Here is a 24,193-nt window from a genome sequence, read left to right as displayed (position 1 = left end):
GATGTTTGTGAACATCTGATCATTACTTTTTAATTACCACAGCAACTTATAAAAGTTAGTATTATCATTAATATTCCAAATGCAGAAGGAATGAGGAGAATAGAAATATATGTGTGTGTGTATACATACATACATATATATATATATGTCCAACCCATGCTAGCTTGGAAAACGGACGTTAAATGATGATGATGATGTATATATATACACACACACACACATATATATATACACACATAATTCTTAAACAAAAATGTTAATTTGTCTTCTACAAAAGAAATCACAAGAGGCTTTTTTAAGTTTTTTTTTTCTTATAATCCAATATTTATATACTTTTATTTATAGCTTTATCTACTTCTGGTTCCATCATTAAAGTCGATACACTATTTTTTCTGCGTTTGCCATTGTATCATGTTAGCCATAAACTTTTGTAGAAGAATACAAAAAAAAAAAAAGAAAGCCAGTCCAAGGGAGATAATCTATAAGCCTTTTTATCTGCTGTGTTTCTGATTCGGCTCGTTTGCCACTTTTGGGTTTCCAATGTTGGCAGTAGAGCAGGAATTTTAGGGCAAGGGGTTCGTCAATTACATCAACTCTGGAACTCAGCTTGTACTTCACTTTATCACCTGAGAAAGGACGAAAGGAAAAATTGATCCCAGCGGTGTTTGAGTGCGTGCAAGAGATATTTGTCCACGATGTGTAAAAAGCAACTACAAAAACAAGCTTCCCAAATGGGAGAGATAGTTGTTAAGGGACAATCAAGGAAACCCTCAATGACCCTTTCCTTCAAAAACAAATGCCCTTTGCCCTTTACTTAATGCCTTACCTGGTAATTTTTCGTTTTTGTTTTGACTTAATTATAGTATTTTCTTCGTCTCGCTTTTTCAGAACTTGAAAGTTGTATTCCAGTTTTTCCTGGTTCAACTGACAAGTGGCCCTTAACCGCTGAAGGAGTTGTTCAAGATTCTGTACAGGAAATTAATTAATTAAGTTCAAATGTTTTGTACTAGTTAACAATATTTACACGTCAATCAGTTTATCTTTAATCAAACTAATTAAGTCATCAGTTTATATTTCTTGAATTACCATCAATAATCAAAGCTTAACGAAAAGGACAGCAGCATCAAGGGAGTTTTTACTTACTCATTTGATCTAGAATCAGCAGCTAAATCTTCTATGCATCACACTTTAGCATTATTAAAAAAACACAAAACAAAAAAAAACGACACATTGAATATTATTATTATTCAGGTCACTGCCTGGAATTGAACTCGGAATCTTGGGGTTAGTAGCCTGTGCTCTTAACCCCCAAGATTCCGAGTTCGATTCCAGACAGTGACCTGAATAATAATAATGACAACAACAACAACAACAACAGCAGCAGCAGCAACAACAGCAACAACAGCAGCAACAACAACAACACAACAACAACAACAACAACACTGAATATAATTTAGAATTACTCGATCAGGGCTGACCTGTTACGAAACAATAATTGTGTCTTTGAGTTCATTTTTGTATTCTAGGAAATGACATGCAATAATTCTATGAAGACCTTCCATTAGTAGATGGTTGAACAAATAGTTTTTTTTAATTCTGCCAGAGCATGATGAAGACATTGTAAGGGAAAGATACCTGTCATTGAAATACTCCAAACCAAACTAAACTAAGCCATATAAAAAATAAGGACATCAGAATTTGTAAGTGTCAGAGCATAATGCTTTTGTGGATTAAATCTTATTTAGTTTGACAACGACACCTTTTTTTAAATGTCTCAAGTTGTTGAAATACAAAATAATTAAATGATTAAATAAGGTAACATGCAATCAGAATTAACTCTTATACTTTTAATTTATAATCCACCAATCAAACAGTAGGGGTGGGCATCACTTCTGTCTCAAACATTACTCCATCATTCACTAGAAGAATTACTGTTAAATGTCTTATAGGAGGTGCAGCAGGAAATGGAAGGACATGGCAGACCCTTGATACAATTTTAACTGAAGATATTTTCTCTTTCTTTCTCTCTCTCTCTACACACACAGACACACACACACATAAATGTAAAAGCAACTAAAACAAAGAGCAGCAAGAGGCAAGAAGAGTTTTAATACTTCTGCAGTGCTTACAGCTGTTTCATAACCCACTCAGAATTACAGCTTAACCTTCAAAGCATATATATAAACCATTCTTTCTACAACAGAGAATCTCTTACCTGGACTTCAGTTTCAAGCTTCAGTTTCACTTTTTGGTATTCTTCAGCATCTTGGATCCGAACTTGGTGGATTAACTCTTCATATTCTCCAATACGTTTCTGACTAATTTCCAGATATTCTAGTTCTTTCCCTCGACGTTTTTTCATCTTCTTGTCCCATCTCTGGCGGTGCAGTTTCATAATCTCCTCCCGTTCTCTTAAGTAGACTCTCTAAATCCAAATAAATAAAATATTGTTACATTTTTCCCAGTGTAAGGTCCTTCTCTCCCCATTTCTTATCCTCTGTTACTGTCCTTTTGTACTTGCAGACTTATCCACCTACATTTTCTGATCCTTTACCCTTATTCATCATCATTTAGCACCCTTGTTCCATACTTATTTCTTTATTGCCCACAAGGGGCTAAACAAGGACAAAGTGATTAAGTTGATTACATTGACCCCAGTGCATAACTGGTACTTAATTTATTGACCCTAAAAGGATGAAAGGCAAACTCGACCTCAGCGGAATTTGAACTCAGAACGTAGCGGCAGACGAAATACTGCTAAGCATTTCACCTGGCATGCTAACCATTCTGCCAGCTCGCTGCCTTGTTCCATACTGGCATGAGTTGGACATTTTGACAGGATCCAATGTATCTATGGACTGTATTGAGCTCCAAAGTCTACCTTGGCATGGTTTCTATGACTGGATGCCTTTCCAGATGCCAACCCTTCATAGCATGAACTGAGTGCTTCTACATGGCACTATGTCACCATGCAGTTCACAACTCCTTCTGTACTTTGAGGCTGTGCCATAACCCCTTTTTCTCTTTTTCCAGGTGCGATACTCATATATATCCTCTACAGTCAGACACCTGTTCCTGTTTCCCTGTCATAGTTTATTTTGTCCTCACCTGGTACAAAGCCGCTGCTGTCTCTACGACACCCTCCACTCAGTCAAGAGGGTTTGTCTTCTGAGTTATTTTGGTGACCTCACTAGTGTTGGTGCCAGGACTAAATCACCCATTACACTCTGTAGAGTGGTTGGTGCCAGGAAAGGCGTCCAACCATAGAAACATGTCAAAACAAATGGAGACTCACCGAATACTACTGAACCTTCCAATCCATGCTATCCTGGAACATCATCATCATCATTTAACGTCCGCTTTCCATGCTAGCATGGGTTGGACGATTTGACTGAGGTCTGGCAAACCAGACTCCAATCTTGATCTGGCAGTGTTTCTACAGCTGAATGCCCTTCCTAATGCCAACCACTCCAAGAGTGTAGTGGGTGCTTTTTATGTGCCACTGGCATGAGGGCCAGTTTGGTGGAACTGGCAATGGTCACACCCAAATGGTGCTTTTTAAGTACCACCTGCACAGGAGCCAGTCCAGCGGCACTGGCGATGGCCTCGCTCGAATGTTTCACATGCCACCAGCACAAGTGTTAGTAAGGCGACGCAGTAACGATCACGCTCGAATGGTGCGTTTAACTTGCCATCGGCACATGGATGTTAAATGATGATGATGAGGAGAGACAAATAGATAGACAGACAGGCAGATATAATTATATTCACACACACACACACACACATTTATTGTTCTTTGAGTAAAGATATCAATTGCCCTTCCCCAGTATTGATCAAACGAGTTACCTCAATCTCGTCAAGTTCATCTCTGAACGCCTTTCTCTGTACTTTGATCTGCTCTTCCATCCGTTCCACCATCAGGTCAATGTCATCGGCCTGTTTCTTCAGGTCTTTTACATAATTGTCATCCACCTTTTTCAACTCCTGCAATGGTAGATATTTCAAGATTTTTATTCTCAAAACATAAATTATGAGCAGAGAGGGAGAGAGAGATTTAGATAACACAGGAGTAAACATAATCATATAAAACAAATGTATATACAATTGGTTGAATCTTTCAATTATGAAATTTCACCCCATGTAGAAAGAATTTAGAAATGGTGCTACTTCCCAAGAAATCCTTAGAAGTGGAACAGGATTTGTTTTCCAAAGAAAAAGTTGTTTCTTACCAGCTGGAAGTCATTGATCAGTTTGTTTTTTTCGTCCAATAAAACATCACATGCCTTCTTCTGTTCTTCCAGAGCCTGGAAGAGGACGGAAATATAGTTACATGTTTGTATCACTACCATTACAATCATCATCATCACCACCACAACCACAATCAGCATCATCATCATCATCATCATCCCCACCACAACCACAATCATCATCACCACCACAACCGCAATCATCATCATCATCACTTTTCATCTTTGTCCTCCTTGTCATTCCTATTTCCTTCCCCCTCTTTATAATAATAATAATCACCATCATCATCACTATCTTTAACATGACAATAGTGTGTACATGATTGTCTTAGGGAACAATCACAGTTGTCCAACCAAACAAAATCAACGAGAGAGGTTGAAAAGCTGGAGATCTTAAACACCAAAGCCCACGGTTGCAGTATGAGTAATAGGATAATCACCATGATGATGGTGATATTGATGATGATGATGATGATCAGTTGGGTAGACCTGTGCCTAAAAAAGCCAGCCTGGGCAAGGTTCTTTTTTTTTTTTAGTAAAATTTACCATTTATTAAGGGAAGCTGTATGACCTAATGGTTAGGATACTGTACTTCCAACCATAAGAACGTGGTTCTGATTTCCAGACCAGGCTGTGCATTGCATTCTTGAGCAAAACACTTCATTTCATGTGGCTCCAGACCATTCAGTAACTCTGTGATGTCCCAGACTCATGTCCCACTTAGGGGAGTGCTGTGGTCTCTGTCACTTAAACACCATGGAAAGTGGCCTTTTAGCTCAATGTTTCAAGGCAGAATTAACATCTAATTAATAGTTTGATAAAGCACATTAATTAATGAAACAAGTGACAAAGAAAGAAAGAAAGAAAAAGAAGAAGACAAAAAAATTACCTCAAAGAGCGAATGTGGGACGTCCTTTTGCATGGTGATTTCCCATTTTTTGTTGATCTTATCCAATTCAGAAACATTATTACATATGGAAATGAAATTGAAATTAAAATATTAGCATCAAAGAAAAATAATAATTCTTTTAAACAAGAAAGAAATCCAAAGAATTTAAAGTTTTTCATGGCAGGAGACTTAGAAGAAGACCAAGAATGAGATGGTTAGATAATATCCCTAATTTCAGTTGGTTGGTCATGGTTGGGAATCCAGCAGGAAGGTGTAATGACAGGACCCTGTGGTGGAGGTGTATAAGGACTCTAACCCTACAACCTTCCAAGGAATAGGGGTCAAGAAAATCTTAGATGGATGGACAAACATTTTCTAGAGGGCAACTTTGAATTGTATTTGGTTGACTCACAATATTCTCTGCTTTATTTCCTGTCACTGAATCAATTCTAAATAAGCACCAGCATGGCTGTGTGGTTACAGAAGTGGACCCAAGGGCCACGTGCCTCCTTCTAAATAATGTTATTACACCCTTTTCTCCAGGGGTCACGTGCCCCCTCAAGAAAAAGAAATGCGCCCGTCTAAATAATGTTCTTACGCCCTTTTCTCCTGGGATTGTATTCTCTTCTGACCTTGTGTCTTCCCTTTGAAAAATTCTTGGGACTACACCTGGATAAAAAAGTTGTTTCCCAACCACAGGGTCTTGGGTTCAGTCTCACTGCATGGTAGCTGGGCAAGTACATTCTACTATAGCCCTTGAACTGGCCAAAGCTTTGTGAGTGGATTTGCTTGATGGAAACTGAAAGAAATCATTTGCATACACACACACGTGTATATGTGTGTTGTGTGTGTGTGTCAGTGTTCCCTTTCTGTCACATCGTGTGACTTATAAGCAAGTGTGACAGTCATAAAAGGGATGTCCTTCCTTTCCTATCTTCCAAGGAAGCATGTCCAGCCATGGGGAATATTACTTTGCTTGGAAATAGGTGAAATGGAAAAGGTTGGCAATAGAAAAGGCAGACAGCCATGGAATAAAATGATGATGATTATATATATAAACTCAGAGTTTCGGATTATGACAACCAACTAATTGTCACATATCATATATATATATATATATATATAGGCGCAGGAGTGGCTGCGTGGTAAGTAGCTTGCTAACCAACCACATGGTTCCGGGTTCAGTCCCACTGCATGGCATCTTGGGCAAGTGTCTTCTGCTATAGCCCCGGGCCGACCAATGCCTTGTGAGTGGATTTGGTAGACGGAAACTGAAAGAAGCCTGTCGTATATATGTATATATATATATGTATGTGTGTGTTTGTGTGTCTGTGTTTGTCCCCCTAGCATTGCTTGACAACCGATGCTGGTGTGTTTACGTCCCCGTCACTTAGCGGTTCGGCAAAAGAGACCGATAGAATAAGTACTAGGCTTACAAAGAATAAGTCCCGGGGTCGATTTGCTCGACTAAAGGCGGTGCTCCAGCATGGCTGCAGTCAAAATGACTGAAACAAGTAAAAGAGAAAAAAATATATATACACACACATATATATATATATATATATACAATAGGCTTCTGCACAGTTTCTGTCAAGGCACCATTTGGCCCAGGGCTATAGTACAAGTCACTTGGCCAAGGTGCTGAAACCACATGGTTGCAAAGCAAGTTTCTTTACCACACAGCCATCTCTGTGCAGACAGATTAGTTCCACAAAGTTCATTTGTTCTTAATATGGCATAAGTTTAGGGTTTCTCACTAACCCAAGGAATTTTGAACATTTCTAACAATGTTTTTTTTTTTTTAATCTATTTTAAAACCTGGATTAGTTCCTTACAACAAGAATATCACTAATTTCTCACCTCTTCAAATCTTTCAGCTGAAGTTTTAGCTTCATGTTCCATTCTTTCTTTTCTGCAACAAGAATTAAAAAATAATTAAATGATAATTAAGACCAATAACAATGTTTAACGAATGTTTCAAGTCAAAGTTAAATAATAACATTTTTGTTGTTGGGACACAGGAATTTTTTTATCAAATTTTTTTTCTACGCTCTTTCAGTTTTGAGCTTTCTCTTCAAGCTGGCTGGATCTGATCTCTCACACCTATCCTACAATGTCATTCTCAAAATAAAGAATTGTAGCAGTGATACCTGTGCTGGTGGCATGTAAAAAGCACCATCCGAACGTGGTCGATGCCAACGCTGCCTTGACCGGCTTCTGTGCCGGTGGCACGTAAAAAGCACCAACCAATCATGACCATTTGCCAGCCTCCCCTGGCGCCTGTGCTGGTGGCATGTAAAAAGCACATACTACACTTACGGAGTGGTTGGCGTTAGGAAGGGCATCCAGCTGAAGAAACACTGCCAGATCAGACTGGAGCTGGGTGCAGCTTCCTGGCTTCCCAGACCCCAGTCGAACCATCCAACCCGTGCTAGCATGGAAAATGGACATTAAACGATGATGATGATCATGATCATAGAAATCTTGAAGCTAAAAGATAATGCATGATTAATTTAAAATAATGAGACTAAATAAGCATTAAATGTGAGTAGCCATTGTCATCATTTAACCTCCACTTGTCTATGCTTGCATGGGTTGGAAAGAGTATTTTTGATACAGATTTTTTATAGCCAGATGCCTTCTTGTCACCAACCTTACCTTAATCGTGAAGATTCCTCATACTGTATTCTTCGTTGACTCTCTCGGGAATCTCCTGCTGTGCGGATGTTAGTCACTAACTGTGAGCCATCACATTCCAGTTTCTTTAATCGTTGACGACTCATTTCAATCTGCTGTACACCTTTACTCATTTCCTCTTTGACATCTGTTGGAGGGGGTTCAACCTCATCTCCTTTTTTGGTCCTGGTAACGAAAAATAAAAAAAAAGCGGGAAATTAATATTGTATGCATACACCCCCACACATACATATATGTATACAAATATTAACCCTTTTTTTATATTTCATTGCATATTTGCCCTTCGCACGTGTCAATCTTTACAAAGTCTTTCATAATCTTTTTCTCATTTTCCATTGATAAATTGAAGGTTGCCATATATATTTTCATTTAATTTAGTTCAAGCATAAAGTGGCCATCTGGCAGAATCGTTCACACACCAGGCAGTATGCTTAGTGACAGTTCTGAGGTCAACTTTACCTTTCAGTGGGGAGATAAAATAAGTACCAGTTGATTACTGTGGGGGTCGATGTAATCAAATTGTCCCTTCCCCAAAATTACTGTCCTTGTGCCCAAATTTGAAACCCATTTAGTCCTAGCATATATGCCCCTGAGTGTGGTACATTATGCATATGAAAAGGAGTGTTTTCCAGTAAATACTGGGTGTGTAATCCAGTTCCCTGTCATTGAAAGGCACGGAATTTTCTGATACAATAAACAGAAGACTTTTATGGGGCTCGTTTAAGTTGTCATAATGCCTGGTTTCTTCATAAATTCTCTCATTGAGTGCTTGATATCATACTAAATATATTACAGAGCGATTGAGTGTTATTAAACGAATAAAGGATATAAAGGGAAATTAGACATAACATAAGAGAAAAATTAAACAAATTGGCAATCAAATATATAAATATTATTCAGCAAACAGCAAAAAATCATCCGATGTATATATATATATATATATAGCAGTAAGACCATACATCGGATATATGTATATATATATATATATATATATATATATATATATATATATATATATAATATATATATATATATATATATATATATATATATACTAGCAGTAAGACCATACATCGAATATATATATATGTGTGTGTGTACGAAGCTGCATAGCCTCGTGGTTAGGGTGTTGCACTCCCAATTGCGAGATTGATGGTTCGATTCCAGGACCAGGTGATGCATTGTGTTCTTGAGCAAAACACTTCCTTTCACGTTGCTTGAGTCCACTGGGAATGGGTAACCCTACGACGGACGAGCTTTCATATGAAGCTTTCTTCATATCATTCGGAAGCTAAGACGATGCAAAGTGCATTGTGATCGGCGATGTATAACAACATCCAGTGGCCGATTACGTGATATACGTGTGTGTGTGTGTGAGTGCATTTTGTGTGTTCCATTTAAAACACAGCATTTAATAATTATTCGCATAAATATTGGCGCACTAAATCGATAGAAAGAGCTACATTGCCGTATCGTCGTCTGTGATCCCAGACGCATTTCTGTCCATACCGTTCTATTGTTCGTTCAATTCTTAATCTTCTGGCAAGTATTCTTTCTTCAGGGTCATCTGAATTGACATCGGGTTCAATCACAGGAGGCATTTCGCTACTATGCTTGTCCATCCCATACAGGCCGGATCCACCTGGTGTGGAATCCATTTTCCCTCGGTTTATGCTTCCTCGGTTGGCATGGCAACAGCTGAAGTTCGAAACTGACAAAACAATTAGGTCAAAATAAATCAAGCTAAATTATTTTTTAGAAATACTTATTAATTAATTTGAATAATTATAAAATACCTACTACACGTTGATAAACAAAAATAACTTTTTATATACGAAAGTTAGTTAGAAATATATATATATTACCCACAATTCACATCACATTCCTTTCCGGTTTAAACAAAATGACGGTGAGTTGCGTTTTGCATTTTTCTGTGTTAAATCTTTTTAATCCTTCCATTAAAACGTATTCGTTCTCGATTTTATTTATTTTAAAATAAAACTACAAAAACATGTTTTACTTTCACGTAGATTTTATAACCTATTTCAACTCTTTCTTTATAAATAAACAAATAATTTTTTTGGCTCGTCTCTCCTCATGACTTGCGAAATACGTGTTTGTCACGTTCCTCCCAGGTTTTTCCTCTTTAAACCTTTTATTATTTAAGGAATTGGATTTCTTTTTAATATGGGGTGATTTATTTTAGATTATGAAATTACTTTACTCAACGCACTCACGAGAACTTTTACCAAATTCCAAGATTCAAAAGAAATTTAATAATTTCCTTGAGCTCGTCGTCATAGTCGTGGTAGCCTCAGATTTTTCAGTCTTTTTCTTAATTTCACTGAAACACAAATAATATACAACAGTTTAATATAACGATGATATTATAAATTACACAATTTAATTCTTAATTAAGATTTGCTTCAAGCCTCTTCCCTTATATTATGAAATAATTTGAGAATTCGCGGTAAAAGAGCAAATTTATGGTATTAACAAAATGATTGGAATCGAAATCATTTTAATTAAATTGTTTTAATTAAATCCCAGCAAAATAACTTGGTGGATCTTTAAGATAGTCTTATTTTATTATTCCTGAAAGATTTCCATTTTTCTATCACCATTTCATTTCTCCAACACGTGTTGTACTTTTCATAATTTTCATTTTTTTCTTCTCGATTTTGTTGCTACCTCGTGTGGAATTGTATATTTTCCTATCCTGTTGTTAATTGGTATCAGGATCGTCTACGAATATTAGGTAGATTTCATTTACCCTACCAATAATGTTAGGTTAATATCTAGATCTAATCTAGCAGTAATGTTTGGTTATAATTAGAGAAATGTGCCCCGCTCCGGCCAGCTTTTGTTTCCTAATAACTTTCCGAAAAAAGAATATTTTTAAATGAAATTTCTCACAATTAGTGTAGATTACGATTCTGTGGGAAAGTGTTATTCGGAGTTGAAGTGTGGCGGGGTCCCACTTGTGTAGTTATGCCAATAGATTTATGGTCGAACCAGTTTACTGTTAAAGCTAAGGTGTTAAAACATTTGAAATAATTTTATTAAAATCAGTTTAAAGTCCTCTGCGATTTGCAATTTCAAGTGCACCAGTCAAGATTAAAAAATATATATCTAAATGTTTAACATTTCTTCCGGCTCTTAGGTTTTAAGTTCAAATCCTTCCGAGGGGGCTAACTTACACCCCCCCCCCATTTACACCTCAACATTGCTGACCCTTTTCCAATGTTTGAAGACTTATCTAAACAAGTATTAGGTAATTAACTCTACATCATTAGATTTTCATTTCAAACGAATATGCGGTTTTCCATGCTGGCATGGGTTGGACGCTTTGACTGGTGCACAAGACAGTAAGCCGCGCCAAGTTCCAATCTGATATAGTAAGGTTTTTACAGTTGGATGCCCTTCCTAACGCCAACCACTCCGAGAGAGAGAAGTGGGTTCGTGTCAGGTGGTACTGGCATCGACCACGTTTGGATGGTGCTTTTTGCATGCTACAAGCACAGGAGCCAGTCGGCGGGGCTGGCATTGACCTAAACGAAGATTGAAATGTCTGTGTTGTCGATATTTTCTTTTCTTTCTTTTTTTTTTGTATTTGTTTTGTATTTTAAGTATTTTCCCCTTAATGGTTTAGGGTTAAATGTCCATTCACATACACAGTGCTTTATTCGGAATACTTTCTTATAAATTAAATTTGGATGTACAAATGTATTATAAGTAGCTTAGGCTCGTTAATTCACAAAATATAATTTTGTTTAAATAAGAAAAAATATAAATATGACAATTTGATTCAAATATAAACCATCCCCACATTGTTTTGAAACGTGGGATAAAAAAATTAATATAGGAAAAATTTCGTCAAAACTGGAGAAGCTCAAACTTGGTAAAATTGTTAAGAAAGTTCACTCAAATTTATAAATACATTTAATCGGATTATTGTAAATTAAAAAAATTTCTTTTTCGCGTGACCTCTTCATCGCGCATTTCAGAGGAGAGAGTGAGACAAGTGTATTCATTTTATACCAGACCAGTTTAGTAGAGCAAGACCCAATTGATAAAAGTTGTTCCAACGAGCCATTTTTTTAGCGTTATCTTCTTTTTAATCGAAATGTTGGTATTGAATTATTTGAACACTAGCATATAAGTCACACTCCAAATTTTTCAGCTGAAATCTAGTTTAAAATAGTGCAACATTTACATAATTATTTCGTGTTTGATTTTTATTTTGATGAAAATTCAAGTTGTCAATATGGCACTTAAAAGTTTCCTACTCTGGAACAAATAAGTATCCGAAATTGTAGTCGATATATGCCTCCGCCCACCCTCAGTGTCGCCAATATAAAATGTTGCTAAAGATGAAAACTACGAGTGATGTAACAAACGGTTCCTTTTATTTTTTCTCTATGATTCCCCCATTTAGGTCGACAAGGATGACAAACGGGCTAACAATCAAATGCGACAGCTCCGCATCCAGAAATTATGCTTGAATATTTGTGTTGGAGAATCTGGTGATAGGCTCACTCGTGCTGCCAAGGTATTGGAACAGCTGACAGGCCAGCAACCTGTATTTTCTAAAGGTAAGTAGAAATTGTATCAACGGGGTGATGTCACTAGTGTTAGCTCTCACCATCATCGCTGCTTGCATGTGTTGGATGAAACAGATTTTTCTATGACTGGGTGCCCTTCCTGTTGCTAACCTTCACCTGTCTTGAAGTGAGGTAATGTTTCTCCATGACCAGACATATCCTTGTAGAATATTGGAAGTGAATGACATCCGTTAACAGAAAGCACATGACATCAAGATAAGGAAGCACAAACATTCATGAATATATCATCATCATCGCCTAATGTTCGTTTATGCTGGCATGGGTTTGACCAGGGCCGGCAAAGAGGAGCTGCACCAGACTCCAGTCTAATTGGGCATGGTTTCTACAGTTGGCTGCCCTTTATAATGCCAACTGTTCCAAGAGTGTAATGGGTGTCAGTTGTGTGACACCAGTGTCTGCCACAAAGACGAGTTCACTTGTTTTGATCGGTCTTCTACTAAAGCACTGCATATTGCCAAAAGTCTTGGTCATCTATCATTGGCTCAGGGCTATAGTTGACACTTGCCCAAAGTGTCACAGTGGGACTGAACCTGGAGCTGCATGGTTGGCAAGCAAGCTTCTTAACCATGTAGCCACAACAGTGTCTATTTAGTCATGGTCTAACTAAATAAATGAAAGTATTCGCTATCTGGCCTCCTCCCTCTTGTATTTTTTTCACTCAACATGACTTATCTTCTTTTTGTATTTGTACCTAAAATGGCTACAATTTTTCTTTGAAAGTTTGTTTATTATTTCTTACCAGCCAGGTACACCGTTAGATCCTTTGGTATAAGGAGAAATGAAAAAATTGCTGTCCACTGCACTGTCCGTGGTGCTAAAGCCGAGGAGATTTTGGAGAGAGGTCTTAAGGTAAGTTAGCAGCACCTTTTCATGGTTTTGAGAAAGGTTATAATTGCACAAGAGGCAGTGATTTTCCTGGGTCTCTGACCCGGAAGCAATTAAGGCTAAAAAAAAACACCATATTGTCCAGCATACAAGTTGGCATAGAGTATAGACATTGAAACAAGGCTCTATCTTTGCAAATCCTGCATTTTACAAGGAATTTTTGCTCCTCCACTCGTCTGGGTGTATAAGTTCACTTTTTTTTTTACTAAATTTTATCCCGGAAAATTTCAATGTATGGCTGAAAATATGGTATATGTACGATGTCCTCTTAATTGCTTGTCCAATCATAAGTTGCATGTCCATATTTTCAATAGCCATGTTAATTAGTTTATGACTAGAATGCAATTAAGTAGTTTTGCTCATATTCAGAAAAGCCTACATCAAAACTATTCCAGGATCTAATTGAGTATCTAAATCGGAGGTGAGGTGAAAGTGCTAATGCTTTTACTCAAGTACTTTGCCTCATCTCACAGGTGTTTTTCTATGAGACAAACCTTCAGTTCTTTGAATTACAGATATTTCTACTATGTTCAAAACTCTTTGTAAATTGGTTGCATTAACATCAGGAGTATAAATGGGACATGGTGTTATTAGTAAGCCAAAATGGGATTCAAACCTAGGAGGCACCAGTCTATGTGGATATCGAAAAAAAGGAGCTTTTGCTGGATGGGATATTATTGCAAAACCTGTGGAGAAGGGCATATATAATTGACAAATCAGTGAAAGGGGCCACTGAGTTATGAAAGGTTGTCAACAATTTAGCATTCAGACAAACTATCAAGTTAGGTGATCCTTTGAGAATGTCCTATGGGCAACAGTTTGCTATGTCTGGTATTATGTTCACTTATTGGTATTATGTTCTGTTTAATCAAGACACAAAATCTTATGTAGCTGTTATACCTTGAAGAAGTTGGGAGATGAGGTGGGGCTTCTGCAAATATTTTTATAGAGAAGATGCTAAAGTCATTGGCAAAATGGATCTTGGTTGGTCAACGTGTCTTATATTTTGTTGGTTTCAAAGTTTTGTACTTGTAGCCTTTGACCTTGGTGAACAGATTTATTGTTCAATTGTGTTGTAAGACTGGAATTAACCTTAGGTGCATGGGAACTGAGTACCCTCAGTTCTTTGTGGGTGCATGAGACACAGGAACCAAGTTAAGTCGTTTTTGATCAGGGTACAGGTGGGGTGTTATAAAATTCTTCATATTTTATATGGTGTATACTCTACACCATTTTTACGGGCCAGTAGGAAGAGGTTGCAAGAGTGGCTGTAAATATGCAGATGAGTATAGAAAACTTGAATCCGTGCAAGAGTGGCTGTGAATATTGTTGTGGGCCAGGAAGCTTTCCCTTTGTCTGCTACTGATTTGTCTTGTATTGCAGGATTAATGTTGTGTTATTGGTTCTACTCTTTTACAGGTTAGAGAATATGAATTGAGAAAGTCCAATTTCTCTGAGACTGGTAATTTTGGGTTTGGTATTCAGGAACACATTGATTTAGGAATTAAGTATGATCCCAACATTGGTATCTACGGCATGGATTTCTACATTGTTCTTGGCCGACCTGGTAAGTAGTTCTTTATAAAGTCATTGGAAAACCAATCCCAACATTATTAAATTTTTCATCATTCTTCTTTGGATAAGTCCCACCATTTTATACTTGATCTTAACTTAAAAATTGGGGTATGACTTCTACAAGTTGTACTTTGTATTTCAAAGAGCCAACCTTGTCACATTCAGTGTAATGCTGAACCTCCCTGAGAACTATGGTTAAGGTACACTTGTCTGTGGAGTTCTCAGCCACTTGCATGTTAATTTCACGAGCAAGCTTTTCTCGGATCAGCTGGAGCAGTTTGTCATAACAGTATGTAATTAGATGGACACTTGGTTAGCATCACTAACCAAATAATAGCTTGTCATCTGATTCAGCAGATTTGTAATGACCCTTGTAACATGTTAGAATTTATGTACATCATCCACAGCACTAAATACAAGTGGAAAATTTTGTCTTGACTCTGTATGCAGTCACTAGCAAATTTCCTTTCCACTCCACCTCTCTTCAAAATTTTTTTTTCTTATCCATTAGCATCTCTTGTATTGTCATCACCCTAGCATTTGTGTATGTTGCCACAACTAAGTCCAGTCAAGTTTGATAGAACTGAAAAAACAAATAGATCAGAAAACATTATATAGCCTTAAGTTATGATATATAGAAGTGATCATTTTCTGACCACATTGTACTCTGGGGCCATGCTGACATGTACTATTGTCTTCCCAGATAAAAATTATAACCACAACAGTTATGAGGACACTCTATTTTGTGGGTTTACCTGGCATAATGTAGGAAGTGTAATGTGAATGTATAAATTGAATTAAAGAGGGCATATTTCAGCCGATAGGGTAAGAAAAGAGTTGAATTAGTATAGTACACACTGTAAAGTGGTTGGTGTTGGGAGGAGCATCCAGCTGTAGAAACCATGCCAAAGCTGACATGAAGCACAATGGCCCTGTAGCTCACCAGACCCTGTTAAACCATCCAACCCATGTCAGTAGGGAGAATGGATGTTAAATGATGATGCCTTTTTCTTGTGTATATTCCAGTTAGTATCTTGTCACAGTTTCAAAAAGTGTGCTCTGCTCTTTTGTACAAGTTCATTCCTACCTTAGTCATTTGTAATTCTGGACAGCTTACTAATAATGTTTTTAGTAAAAAATGCAGAATTTCCTTTGGTTATATTTGAGATCATAAATTCTTGTGCTTTTTTTTTTTTGGTTCTGTGACGATTTCTGAAGTTATGTTCTGGAACCATTCAAAGCAATTGCTGGAAGATTGCTTGGATCTGGTCTCTAAAGAAATATTTAAAATGAATTTTTACTACATTCTCTTTCTGATATACAAAGTTGTTAACTTTTATTTTCCTTATATTAGTTGCTGTTGTCAGTCATATATATTGTATACTAACACATGGTTAGACATGTTACATTTTTCATTTGTCTCCACTGCTTAAAAAAAAAAAGTCCTTCAAATTCAAAGGTGTGACTGGGGCTTCCTATTGTTAAACAGGCATATTTCATGATGTATTATTTATCCACTGTTGCTTGTTTCTTTCAACCAAATGTGCTCCAAGCATTTTCAGTTAGAAAGAAATTATTTAAAAAATCTGCTGGTCAAAGTGAAAAGATCCTAAAATTGTGATTATTTTTGAAATTTGAAATATTTGTTTTGTGAGAGCAGTGATGCAGTGTTTTGCTGCTAAAATGCAATGTTAGACGGAGTATTTGGCTGTCCATGTCTTCTACTTTGACATAACATTGCTATAATAAATTCCTTAATTGCAACCTGCCCCAACTCAGTGTTGGCTTCAGTTACTCAATTCAAAGGGACATTGTCCTACAGAAGCATTTTTTTTTGTATTTTGTTTGTACTTCTTGACTAAGTTTTGTATCATGAGATTGTCTGGCATCTCATCACCACACCATACGTGTCTTCTTTCCAGCTGACACCTCTCCCACCTATACAATGTGGGATGGCCAGGTATCTCCTGTAGAGCAAAACCTCTGGGTTTGTCCCTCTATCATGCTTTTTAGCCTTTGAACACTGCATAAGACCATGGCTCGTCACTTAAATATTCCTTCACCATTTAGTCAAGGGGACTTGTTTTGCAAATTATTTGGCAACCACACTAGTTCCTGTCGCACAGAGAAAAAAAAAATTAGGCACTCGGTAAAGTGTTTGGCATCAGAAAGAGCATCCAGCCTTAGAAAGCATGGCAAAGGTGACATTGGAGGTCAACACTGCCCTATAATGATTTCAGTTGTATGAATTAGTGATAAATACAACTAAATGTTGTAAACCCTTGAAAAATCAAAACAGATTGAACTGGGTTGGATTCTGAAAGCTTGTCCCTTCCTTGATAGAAGTGAAATATCATCTACAGGAAGTGAATTCTCGAAGACTGATAGAAAGGAAGGATTGGGTATAGGAATTAATGTGGGGTTGGGGATTTGGATATAACTAGAGTGATGAGAGGAAGAGAGGCAAAAGGGATAGATGTAGCATGAGCTATGAGGAGCAGGTGCCATTATAGTTGAAGGGGTGAGAAATGCAGAGAGAGGAGACAGTGTCGTCTATTGGACCAGAGATTGAAGCATGCTTACGAGTGGTCATATTCCTGTGTCTGGTCTAGGATTTCTGTCCAGTAATGTTCACATATATATTCAGTAATCAACAGTTGAAAGACCAAATAATGTTTTAAATTGATAAAATTCAAATACAAATCTTGTTAGTATTTTAAAAACCATCATTTGGTTTACATTTAGTCAAAGCAATGTAACACTGAGTATATATAAGTATTAACCATTTATACTCTGACTTGCCATTGCTAAATCAACTTCCATATTGAGCAACACTGCTCCAACTTCATGTTGGCTTCAGTTACTTCCAGTATGAAACATTTACCCTAACCACTTTGTCACCGTTAACCAACCCTGTCTATTTTTATTATAATAGTGATGTCATAATTGGATAGGTTTATTCTAAAGTAGTCGTTAATTTAGATCGGTTTCATAAAATAACTCGATCAACATATGTGATCTTTTGGAACGTAATTTAACAAAAAGTTCTTAAACTTATATCATAATTTTTGCTTCAAAGTGAATCTAAGTACAGGTAAATATAGGTAAATTCAGCAAAATTGTGCAAATTACTAGGTTATCTATCAGTTGAACTTAATGCATGCAAGACAGGTGTGCTATAAAGGCAAAACAATTCGATACTAACCCGGCCGTAGCCGGTCGAAAAGTTTTTTGGTTCATAACCCGGCCATAGCTGGCCAAGAGTATCCATCGTTATTTAAATGTGAATTTAAGCACAAATCTCGTTAGCACATTTGTGAAAATACACAAGTTCACTTTGTAAATAGTTGGGTTATAGTATCCGACATTGCTTGATGTGATATCTGAACTCAGTGAATTTTGGGAGATTTTTTCGGCATCGATTTTTCTTCAACTTTGAAAATGGATAGGAGTTTCATGTTATCGAGCATTGATTCCGAATTTAAAGCTTTTCCAACGGAAAATAGGGAGATATTGAGAAAAAATGAATGAGGTACATTAATGAATAGGATATTTCTGTATCCGAAACCGAAAGCTGTGATTCTGAAGAAACAAAGCAGTGATAGCGACAGCAAAGACGATTTTACGTCGGAATGAAGTAAAAACTTTAAAAATGTTTTTATTAGCAATTTTTCGGAGGAGATAGAGTTTATCTATAGTCTTTCTTAGGAAGCGAAACCATTAGACTTTTATTTTTTTCAGTATGCTTGTTTGAAGCGATCACTGCGGAAACAAACTTAGGCAGAATGTAAACAAACACAAAATGGGGGATCAAAGTTTGGAAAATTTGTGAAGCAAATAATGGGTACTACTGTGGATTTAGTTTTTATACAGGGAAAATGTTAGTCAGCATGGCCTAGGGTACGATGTTGTCTGGAATTTATCACTTCCATACCATAACCAGGGCTGTATATTATTTTTTGATTGATTTCTTTAGTTCGGTCAAACTTGCAGTGGATTTAGGTGTATTCCAGTATTTCAGTTTATTTCACCTTTATGGTACACCTGTTCAGTTGTGCATTAAATTCAACTGATGATCTAGTGATGTGCACAATTCTTCTATGTCAAATTTTGTTGCATACCCATTTGAATATTAGCTGATGATTCATTTTCTATGGTGATGTTTAAACAAAATTTTAATATTTTTACCTTTTGCTCAGTTTACCTGGATTTACCTATAATTAAAGTCACTTTGAGACAAAAGTTATGCAATAGAATTGATTAAGAACCCCTTCTTTAATTATGTTCCAAATATCACATTAATATGTTGATAAGTAAAAGAGTTACAGTTATTTAATGAAACTAGTCTAAATTATTTTAGAATTTAATTGAAACTCATTAGGGGTGTATTTTGGTCAAAAATATAGTAATGAAAGGGTTAAACAGGCATATTTCATGGTGTATTATTTATCCACTGTTGTTGCTTGTTTCTTTCAACCAAATGTGCTCCAAGCATTTTCCTCTCTTGCTGTCTGTTGCTATATCTTGTGTGTGTTGTGAAAGTATATGTAACTCCCTAATATAGTATTTCCATTTCCAGTAGGTCAAAGCAATGTAACACTGAGTATATATAAGAATTAACCATTTATACTCTGACTTGCCATTGCTAAATCAACTTCCATATTGAGCAACACTGCTCCAACTTCATGTTGGCTTCAGTTACTTCCAGTATGAAACATTTACCCTAACCACTTTGTCACCGTTAACCAACCCTGTCTATTTTTATTATAATAGTGATGTCATAATTGGATAGGATTATTCTAAAGTAGTTGTTAATTTAGATTGGTTTCATAAAATAACTCGATCAACATATGTGATCTTTTGGAACGTAATTTAACAAAAAGTTCTTAAACTTATATATATCATAATTTTTGCTTCAAAGTGAATCTAATTACAGGTAAATATAGGTAAATTCAGCAAAATTGTGCAAATTACTAGGTTATCTATCAGTTGAACTTAATGCATGTAAGACAGGTGTGCTATAAAGGCAGAACAAGAAAATACTGGAATTTGTCTTAGAAGAAAACTAGGAATTGAAGAATATGCCAACAGCTAAATGAAATATAAACTCACATACATAAACACACAAAAACACATATAAGGATTCACAAAACAAATTAATCAAAATTTCTCACATCTTTTACTGGTAAATAAAAAAAAGTTAAAAACTCATTAAGGGATAATAAAATCCAATGAATATACTGGTTTATTACCGATTACAAGAAGTATTGAATAATTACAATTAATATTCAACTGCAAGGTAACTGGATAAGCTAAGGTTTAATATATATATTTTTAAGAAAATAGAAATAATTAAATTATCTTTTCTCATAAATAACAGTGACAAATTCCTATGACACCGCAAATAATTGTTGTTGACAAAGATCCGGAGAAATTGAATTCACCTCAATAGACATCATTGATTGGTTGAAATTACCGAAATGCAAGAAATTAAACAACAAATAGCTTACAAACTACAGAATTTTCTCAAGAAAGCCGAGAGAAAAAGATGTTTTATGTAACACACTACCAGTATACAAAGTTTAAAAGTGTTTAGTTACAAAGAAATTATTTTAAAAATCTGCCGGTCAAAGTGAAAAGATCCGAAAATTGTGATTATTTTTGAATTTTGAAATATTTGTTTTGTGAGAGCAGTGATGCAGTGTTTTGCTGCTAAAATGCAATGTTAGACGGAGTATTTGGCTGTCCATGTCTTCTACTTTGACATAACATTGCTATAATAAATTCCTTAATTGCAACCTGCCCCAACTCAATGTTGGCTTCAGTTACTCAATTCAAAGGGACATTGTCCTACAAAAGCATTTTCTTTTGTATCTTGTTTGTACTTCTTGACTAAGTTTTGTATCATGAGATTGTCTGGCATCTCATCACCACACCATACGTGTCTTCTTTCCAGCTGACACCTCTCCCTCCTATACAATGTGGGATGGCCAGGTATCTCCTGTAGAGCAAAACCTCTGGGTTTGTCCCTCTATCATGCTTTTTAGCCTTTGAACACTGCATAAGACCATGGCTCGTCTCTTAAATATTCCTTCACCATTTAGTCAAGGGGACTTGTTTTGCAAATTATTTGGCAACCACACTAGTTCCAGTAGCACAGAGAAAAAAAATTAGGCACTCGGTAAAGTGTTTGGCATCAGAAAGAGCATCCAGCCTTAGAAAGCATGGCAAAGGTGACATTGGAGGTCAACACTGCCATATAATGATTTCAGTTGTATGAATTAGTGGTAAATACAACTGAATGTTGTAAACCCTTGAAAAATCAAAACAGATTGAACTGGGTTAGATTCTGAAAGCTTGTCCCTTCCTTGATAGAAGTGAAATATCATCTACAGGAAGTGAATTCTCGAAGACTGATAGAAAGGAAGGATTGGGTATAGGAATTAATGTGGGGTTGGGGATTTGGATATAACTAGAGTGATGAGAGGAAGAGAGGCAAAAGGGATAGATGTAGCATGAGCTATGAGGAGCAGGGGCCATTATAGTAGAAGAGGTGAGAAATGTAGAGAGAGGAGACAGTGTCGTCTATTGGACCAGAGATTGAAGCATGCTTACGAGTGGTCTTATTCCTGTGTCTGGTCTAGGATTTCTGTCCAGTAATGTTCACATATATCTTCAGTATTCAACAGTTGAAAGACCAAATAATGTTTTAAATTGATAAAATTCAAATACAAATCTTGTTAGTATTTCAAAAACCATCATTTGGTTTACATTTAGTCAAAGCAATGTAACACTGAGTATATATAAGTATAACCATTTATATACTCTGACTTGCCATTGCTAAATCAACTTCCATATTGAGCATCGCTGCTCCAACTTCATGTTGGCTTCAGTTACGTGGAATATGGAACAATTTTCTGACAAAATTTAACCAATTGGTGCTGTTGTTTGTTAGGTGTTTTGGTCAGCCTGGCTAATAAAATTTAGTTGCTGTCTGGCCTCGTCGATCTACTTTTATACTTATTGTTAGCTGACATCTAAATTTATTTCCTTCTTTGTATGCATCTGATGTTTTTATTGCAACTTTTTCTATGCTTCTTCAGTAGAGGAAGTTAGATCTAGTGCTTAAGAGAAAAAAATCTAGTTGAAAGTGGTTTTAATTTGAAGCTGTACACGAGTTCTCATGTTTGGTCTGTTGTATTCACCTATACAGCAATCCCTCGTCTATCGTGGGTGTTACGTTCCAAAAGCTGCTGCTATAGGTGAAAATCCATAAAGTAGAAACAGTACCGTATATTTCCTTTATTATCTTTATAATCTGTGTATATTTATTTTATTATAAATGCAGAACAACACCACGGAGGAATCGATGTAAGCTTAAATTGTAAACTGCAATGGGTGAACTGTGATATGGCAAGGGATTAGTGTATATAGAACAATATTCTCTGTAGAACTTGACAAGAATAAATATTGGAACAAGCAGTGTGCTAAATGCACAGGTTCTGTATTAGCAGTGCAACAGCAACCATAGTGCATTAAATGCATCCAGTTACTATTGGTTACACTACTTTGTATATTTTCTTTGCTGAGCAAATTTTATACTGGTTGACATTTTCACCGAGGATATTGGCAAGATTTTGAAGTTGTTGAGCATATGATGATGGTGCTGGACAGGTCACCACAAACACGTTTGAGAGTTTAAATGTTGTAATCCTATTTGAAAGTCTAGTTGTGGTGGTGGATAACAAATATCTAAAGTTTTTGTCAAATGGGAATTCTAGGTTGAGATAGAATGTCATGTGTCTGTAGTTTTGTTTAAAAGGTATTGAATGTATGCAGTGGGGTGGGAGTGTAAATGTTGAGCAATAGAAACGAAGCAGAGCTCATTGCTCCCATGGTTAGGGGATAGTTTGTCGATTGAAGGCTTGCTTGCCTGTGTTATTGCTTTTCACTTGTTTTCCTCCAAGTATCACATATTGTAGAACTATTGATTGCTCTAGATGATGCCCATCGTCACCGTTTAACATCTGTTTTCCATGCTGGCATGGGATGATTGGAGCTGGATGGTTTCTATATGTGGATGCTCTTCCTGACGCCAACCATTTTACAGTGTATTGAGTGCTTTTTACATGGCACTGACACAAGTAACTTGCAAGACCAGACTCTCCCCGGCTCAGCCTATTATTAAAGGAAGTGGTTTTATACCAGGTGATGAGAGGAGAGGCAGATACGGGTGTCTTGTTGGGGTGGTAATATGGTTACTCCAATTGGGTGAGAATGAGGAGGGTGATGAAGTGGTATGGGTAAGTTTCGGAGTGTGAGAGGTGAGTGGCAGATGTTGGGAGGGAAATGCAGTGAATGGTAGATGAATGTGGGTGAAAGCATGGTCACTTGTTGATATAATTTGGAGGCAATAGGCCCCCGTAATTAAATGGTAGATCTTTCTTCCCCATCTCCCGGTGTTTACCATGCTTCATACTTTACAATGATCTTTCGACTAAACTCTTTCTGATTGTCTGAATATTTCAGGTTACAACGTGAGTCTCCGCCGACGAAAGAAGAACAAGATCGGAGTCAAACATAAAGTCACAAAAGAAGAAGCTTTGAAGTGGTTCCAACAAAAGGTGAATTAATTATTGGTTTCTGTTGGTTTCTATAAGAAACCGAGGAATAATCGTTAGGTTTTTGTATTTCAATTGTAGGAAAGACCTTCTAAGTTAACACGGGTCTCCAACTGTGGAGAAAAACCTTTTAAGCAACCATTCTAATTGCTGAAACATGCTTGGGAACAAAACTGTTAAAAGATTTTATTAAAGATAAAAAGATTGGATAAATTTTTACTGTTTATGAATTTAAATAAGATTGGCGAAAATTAATTACCAGTGGGAAAATGAGAGGTAGAAAGATTTTTAACAATTTCTAATATTTCAGAAAGTGTGTGAGCATAGGTAATCAGCATTTAATAAAATATTTTTTATATAGTTAGGTAATTTTGTAATTGGTGTGCTTGATAGCTAATGATTTCTAACCATAGTAAAAGATTACAAAGTTTGGTAGTTAATTAAATATGCCTAACATCATAAACTCATTGTTGCTAATTATATTCTCTCTTAAGATTTGTAGCATTAAGTTTGGCGATTAAAATATTTTATTCCAAATATTTTAAACATGGCTTTAAATTCAATATAATTCTTCTTTTTTCTTCTTCCAGTTTGATGGTATCCTCCTCCCTGGCAAATAATTACATGAAATAAACAAAATAAATATTCAAA

At 36.4% G+C, this 24,193-nt stretch overlaps 2 protein-coding genes across 2 annotated transcripts in view; one reads left to right on the top strand and one right to left on the bottom strand.

The window, feature by feature from the left end:
- Positions 1-9,660, bottom strand: part of LOC115210386 (dynein regulatory complex protein 1) — a 27,463-nt gene extending 17,803 nt beyond the window's left edge. The window contains exons 1-9 of the mRNA XM_029778962.2: positions 9,637-9,660; positions 9,346-9,534; positions 7,798-8,001; positions 7,000-7,051; positions 5,140-5,196; positions 4,233-4,307; positions 3,850-3,987; positions 2,216-2,425; positions 827-966 (exon numbers count right to left, since the gene is read on the bottom strand). Coding sequence (XP_029634822.1) covers positions 827-966; positions 2,216-2,425; positions 3,850-3,987; positions 4,233-4,307; positions 5,140-5,196; positions 7,000-7,051; positions 7,798-8,001; positions 9,346-9,494 — 1,025 coding nt within the window. The 5' untranslated portion in view covers positions 9,495-9,534; positions 9,637-9,660. The remainder of the gene's footprint in view (positions 1-826; positions 967-2,215; positions 2,426-3,849; positions 3,988-4,232; positions 4,308-5,139; positions 5,197-6,999; positions 7,052-7,797; positions 8,002-9,345; positions 9,535-9,636) is intronic.
- LOC115210387 (60S ribosomal protein L11) lies at positions 9,658-24,193 on the top strand. The gene is made up of 6 exons (XM_029778964.2): positions 9,658-9,745; positions 12,275-12,431; positions 13,204-13,310; positions 14,766-14,913; positions 23,451-23,545; positions 24,133-24,193. Exons 1-6 carry the CDS (start codon positions 9,740-9,742, stop codon positions 24,160-24,162), a joined length of 543 nt encoding a protein of 180 aa, XP_029634824.1. The 5' UTR covers positions 9,658-9,739; the 3' UTR covers positions 24,163-24,193.

This window comes from Octopus sinensis, linkage group LG4 (assembly GCF_006345805.1).
Source record: "Octopus sinensis linkage group LG4, ASM634580v1, whole genome shotgun sequence".
NCBI classification, from domain to species: Eukaryota; Metazoa; Mollusca; class Cephalopoda; order Octopoda; family Octopodidae; genus Octopus; species Octopus sinensis.
This window is presented reverse-complemented; position numbering and strand designations above follow the sequence as displayed.

Bases quoted from the DNA above. Each gene is read 5' to 3' on its own strand.
- LOC115210387 (XM_029778964.2), top strand. The intron at 12,432-13,203 runs GTAAGTAGAAAT...ATTTCTTACCAG, and splicing joins GCAACCTGTATTTTCTAAAG to CCAGGTACACCGTTAGATCC. The intron at 13,311-14,765 runs GTAAGTTAGCAG...ACTCTTTTACAG, and splicing joins TTTTGGAGAGAGGTCTTAAG to GTTAGAGAATATGAATTGAG.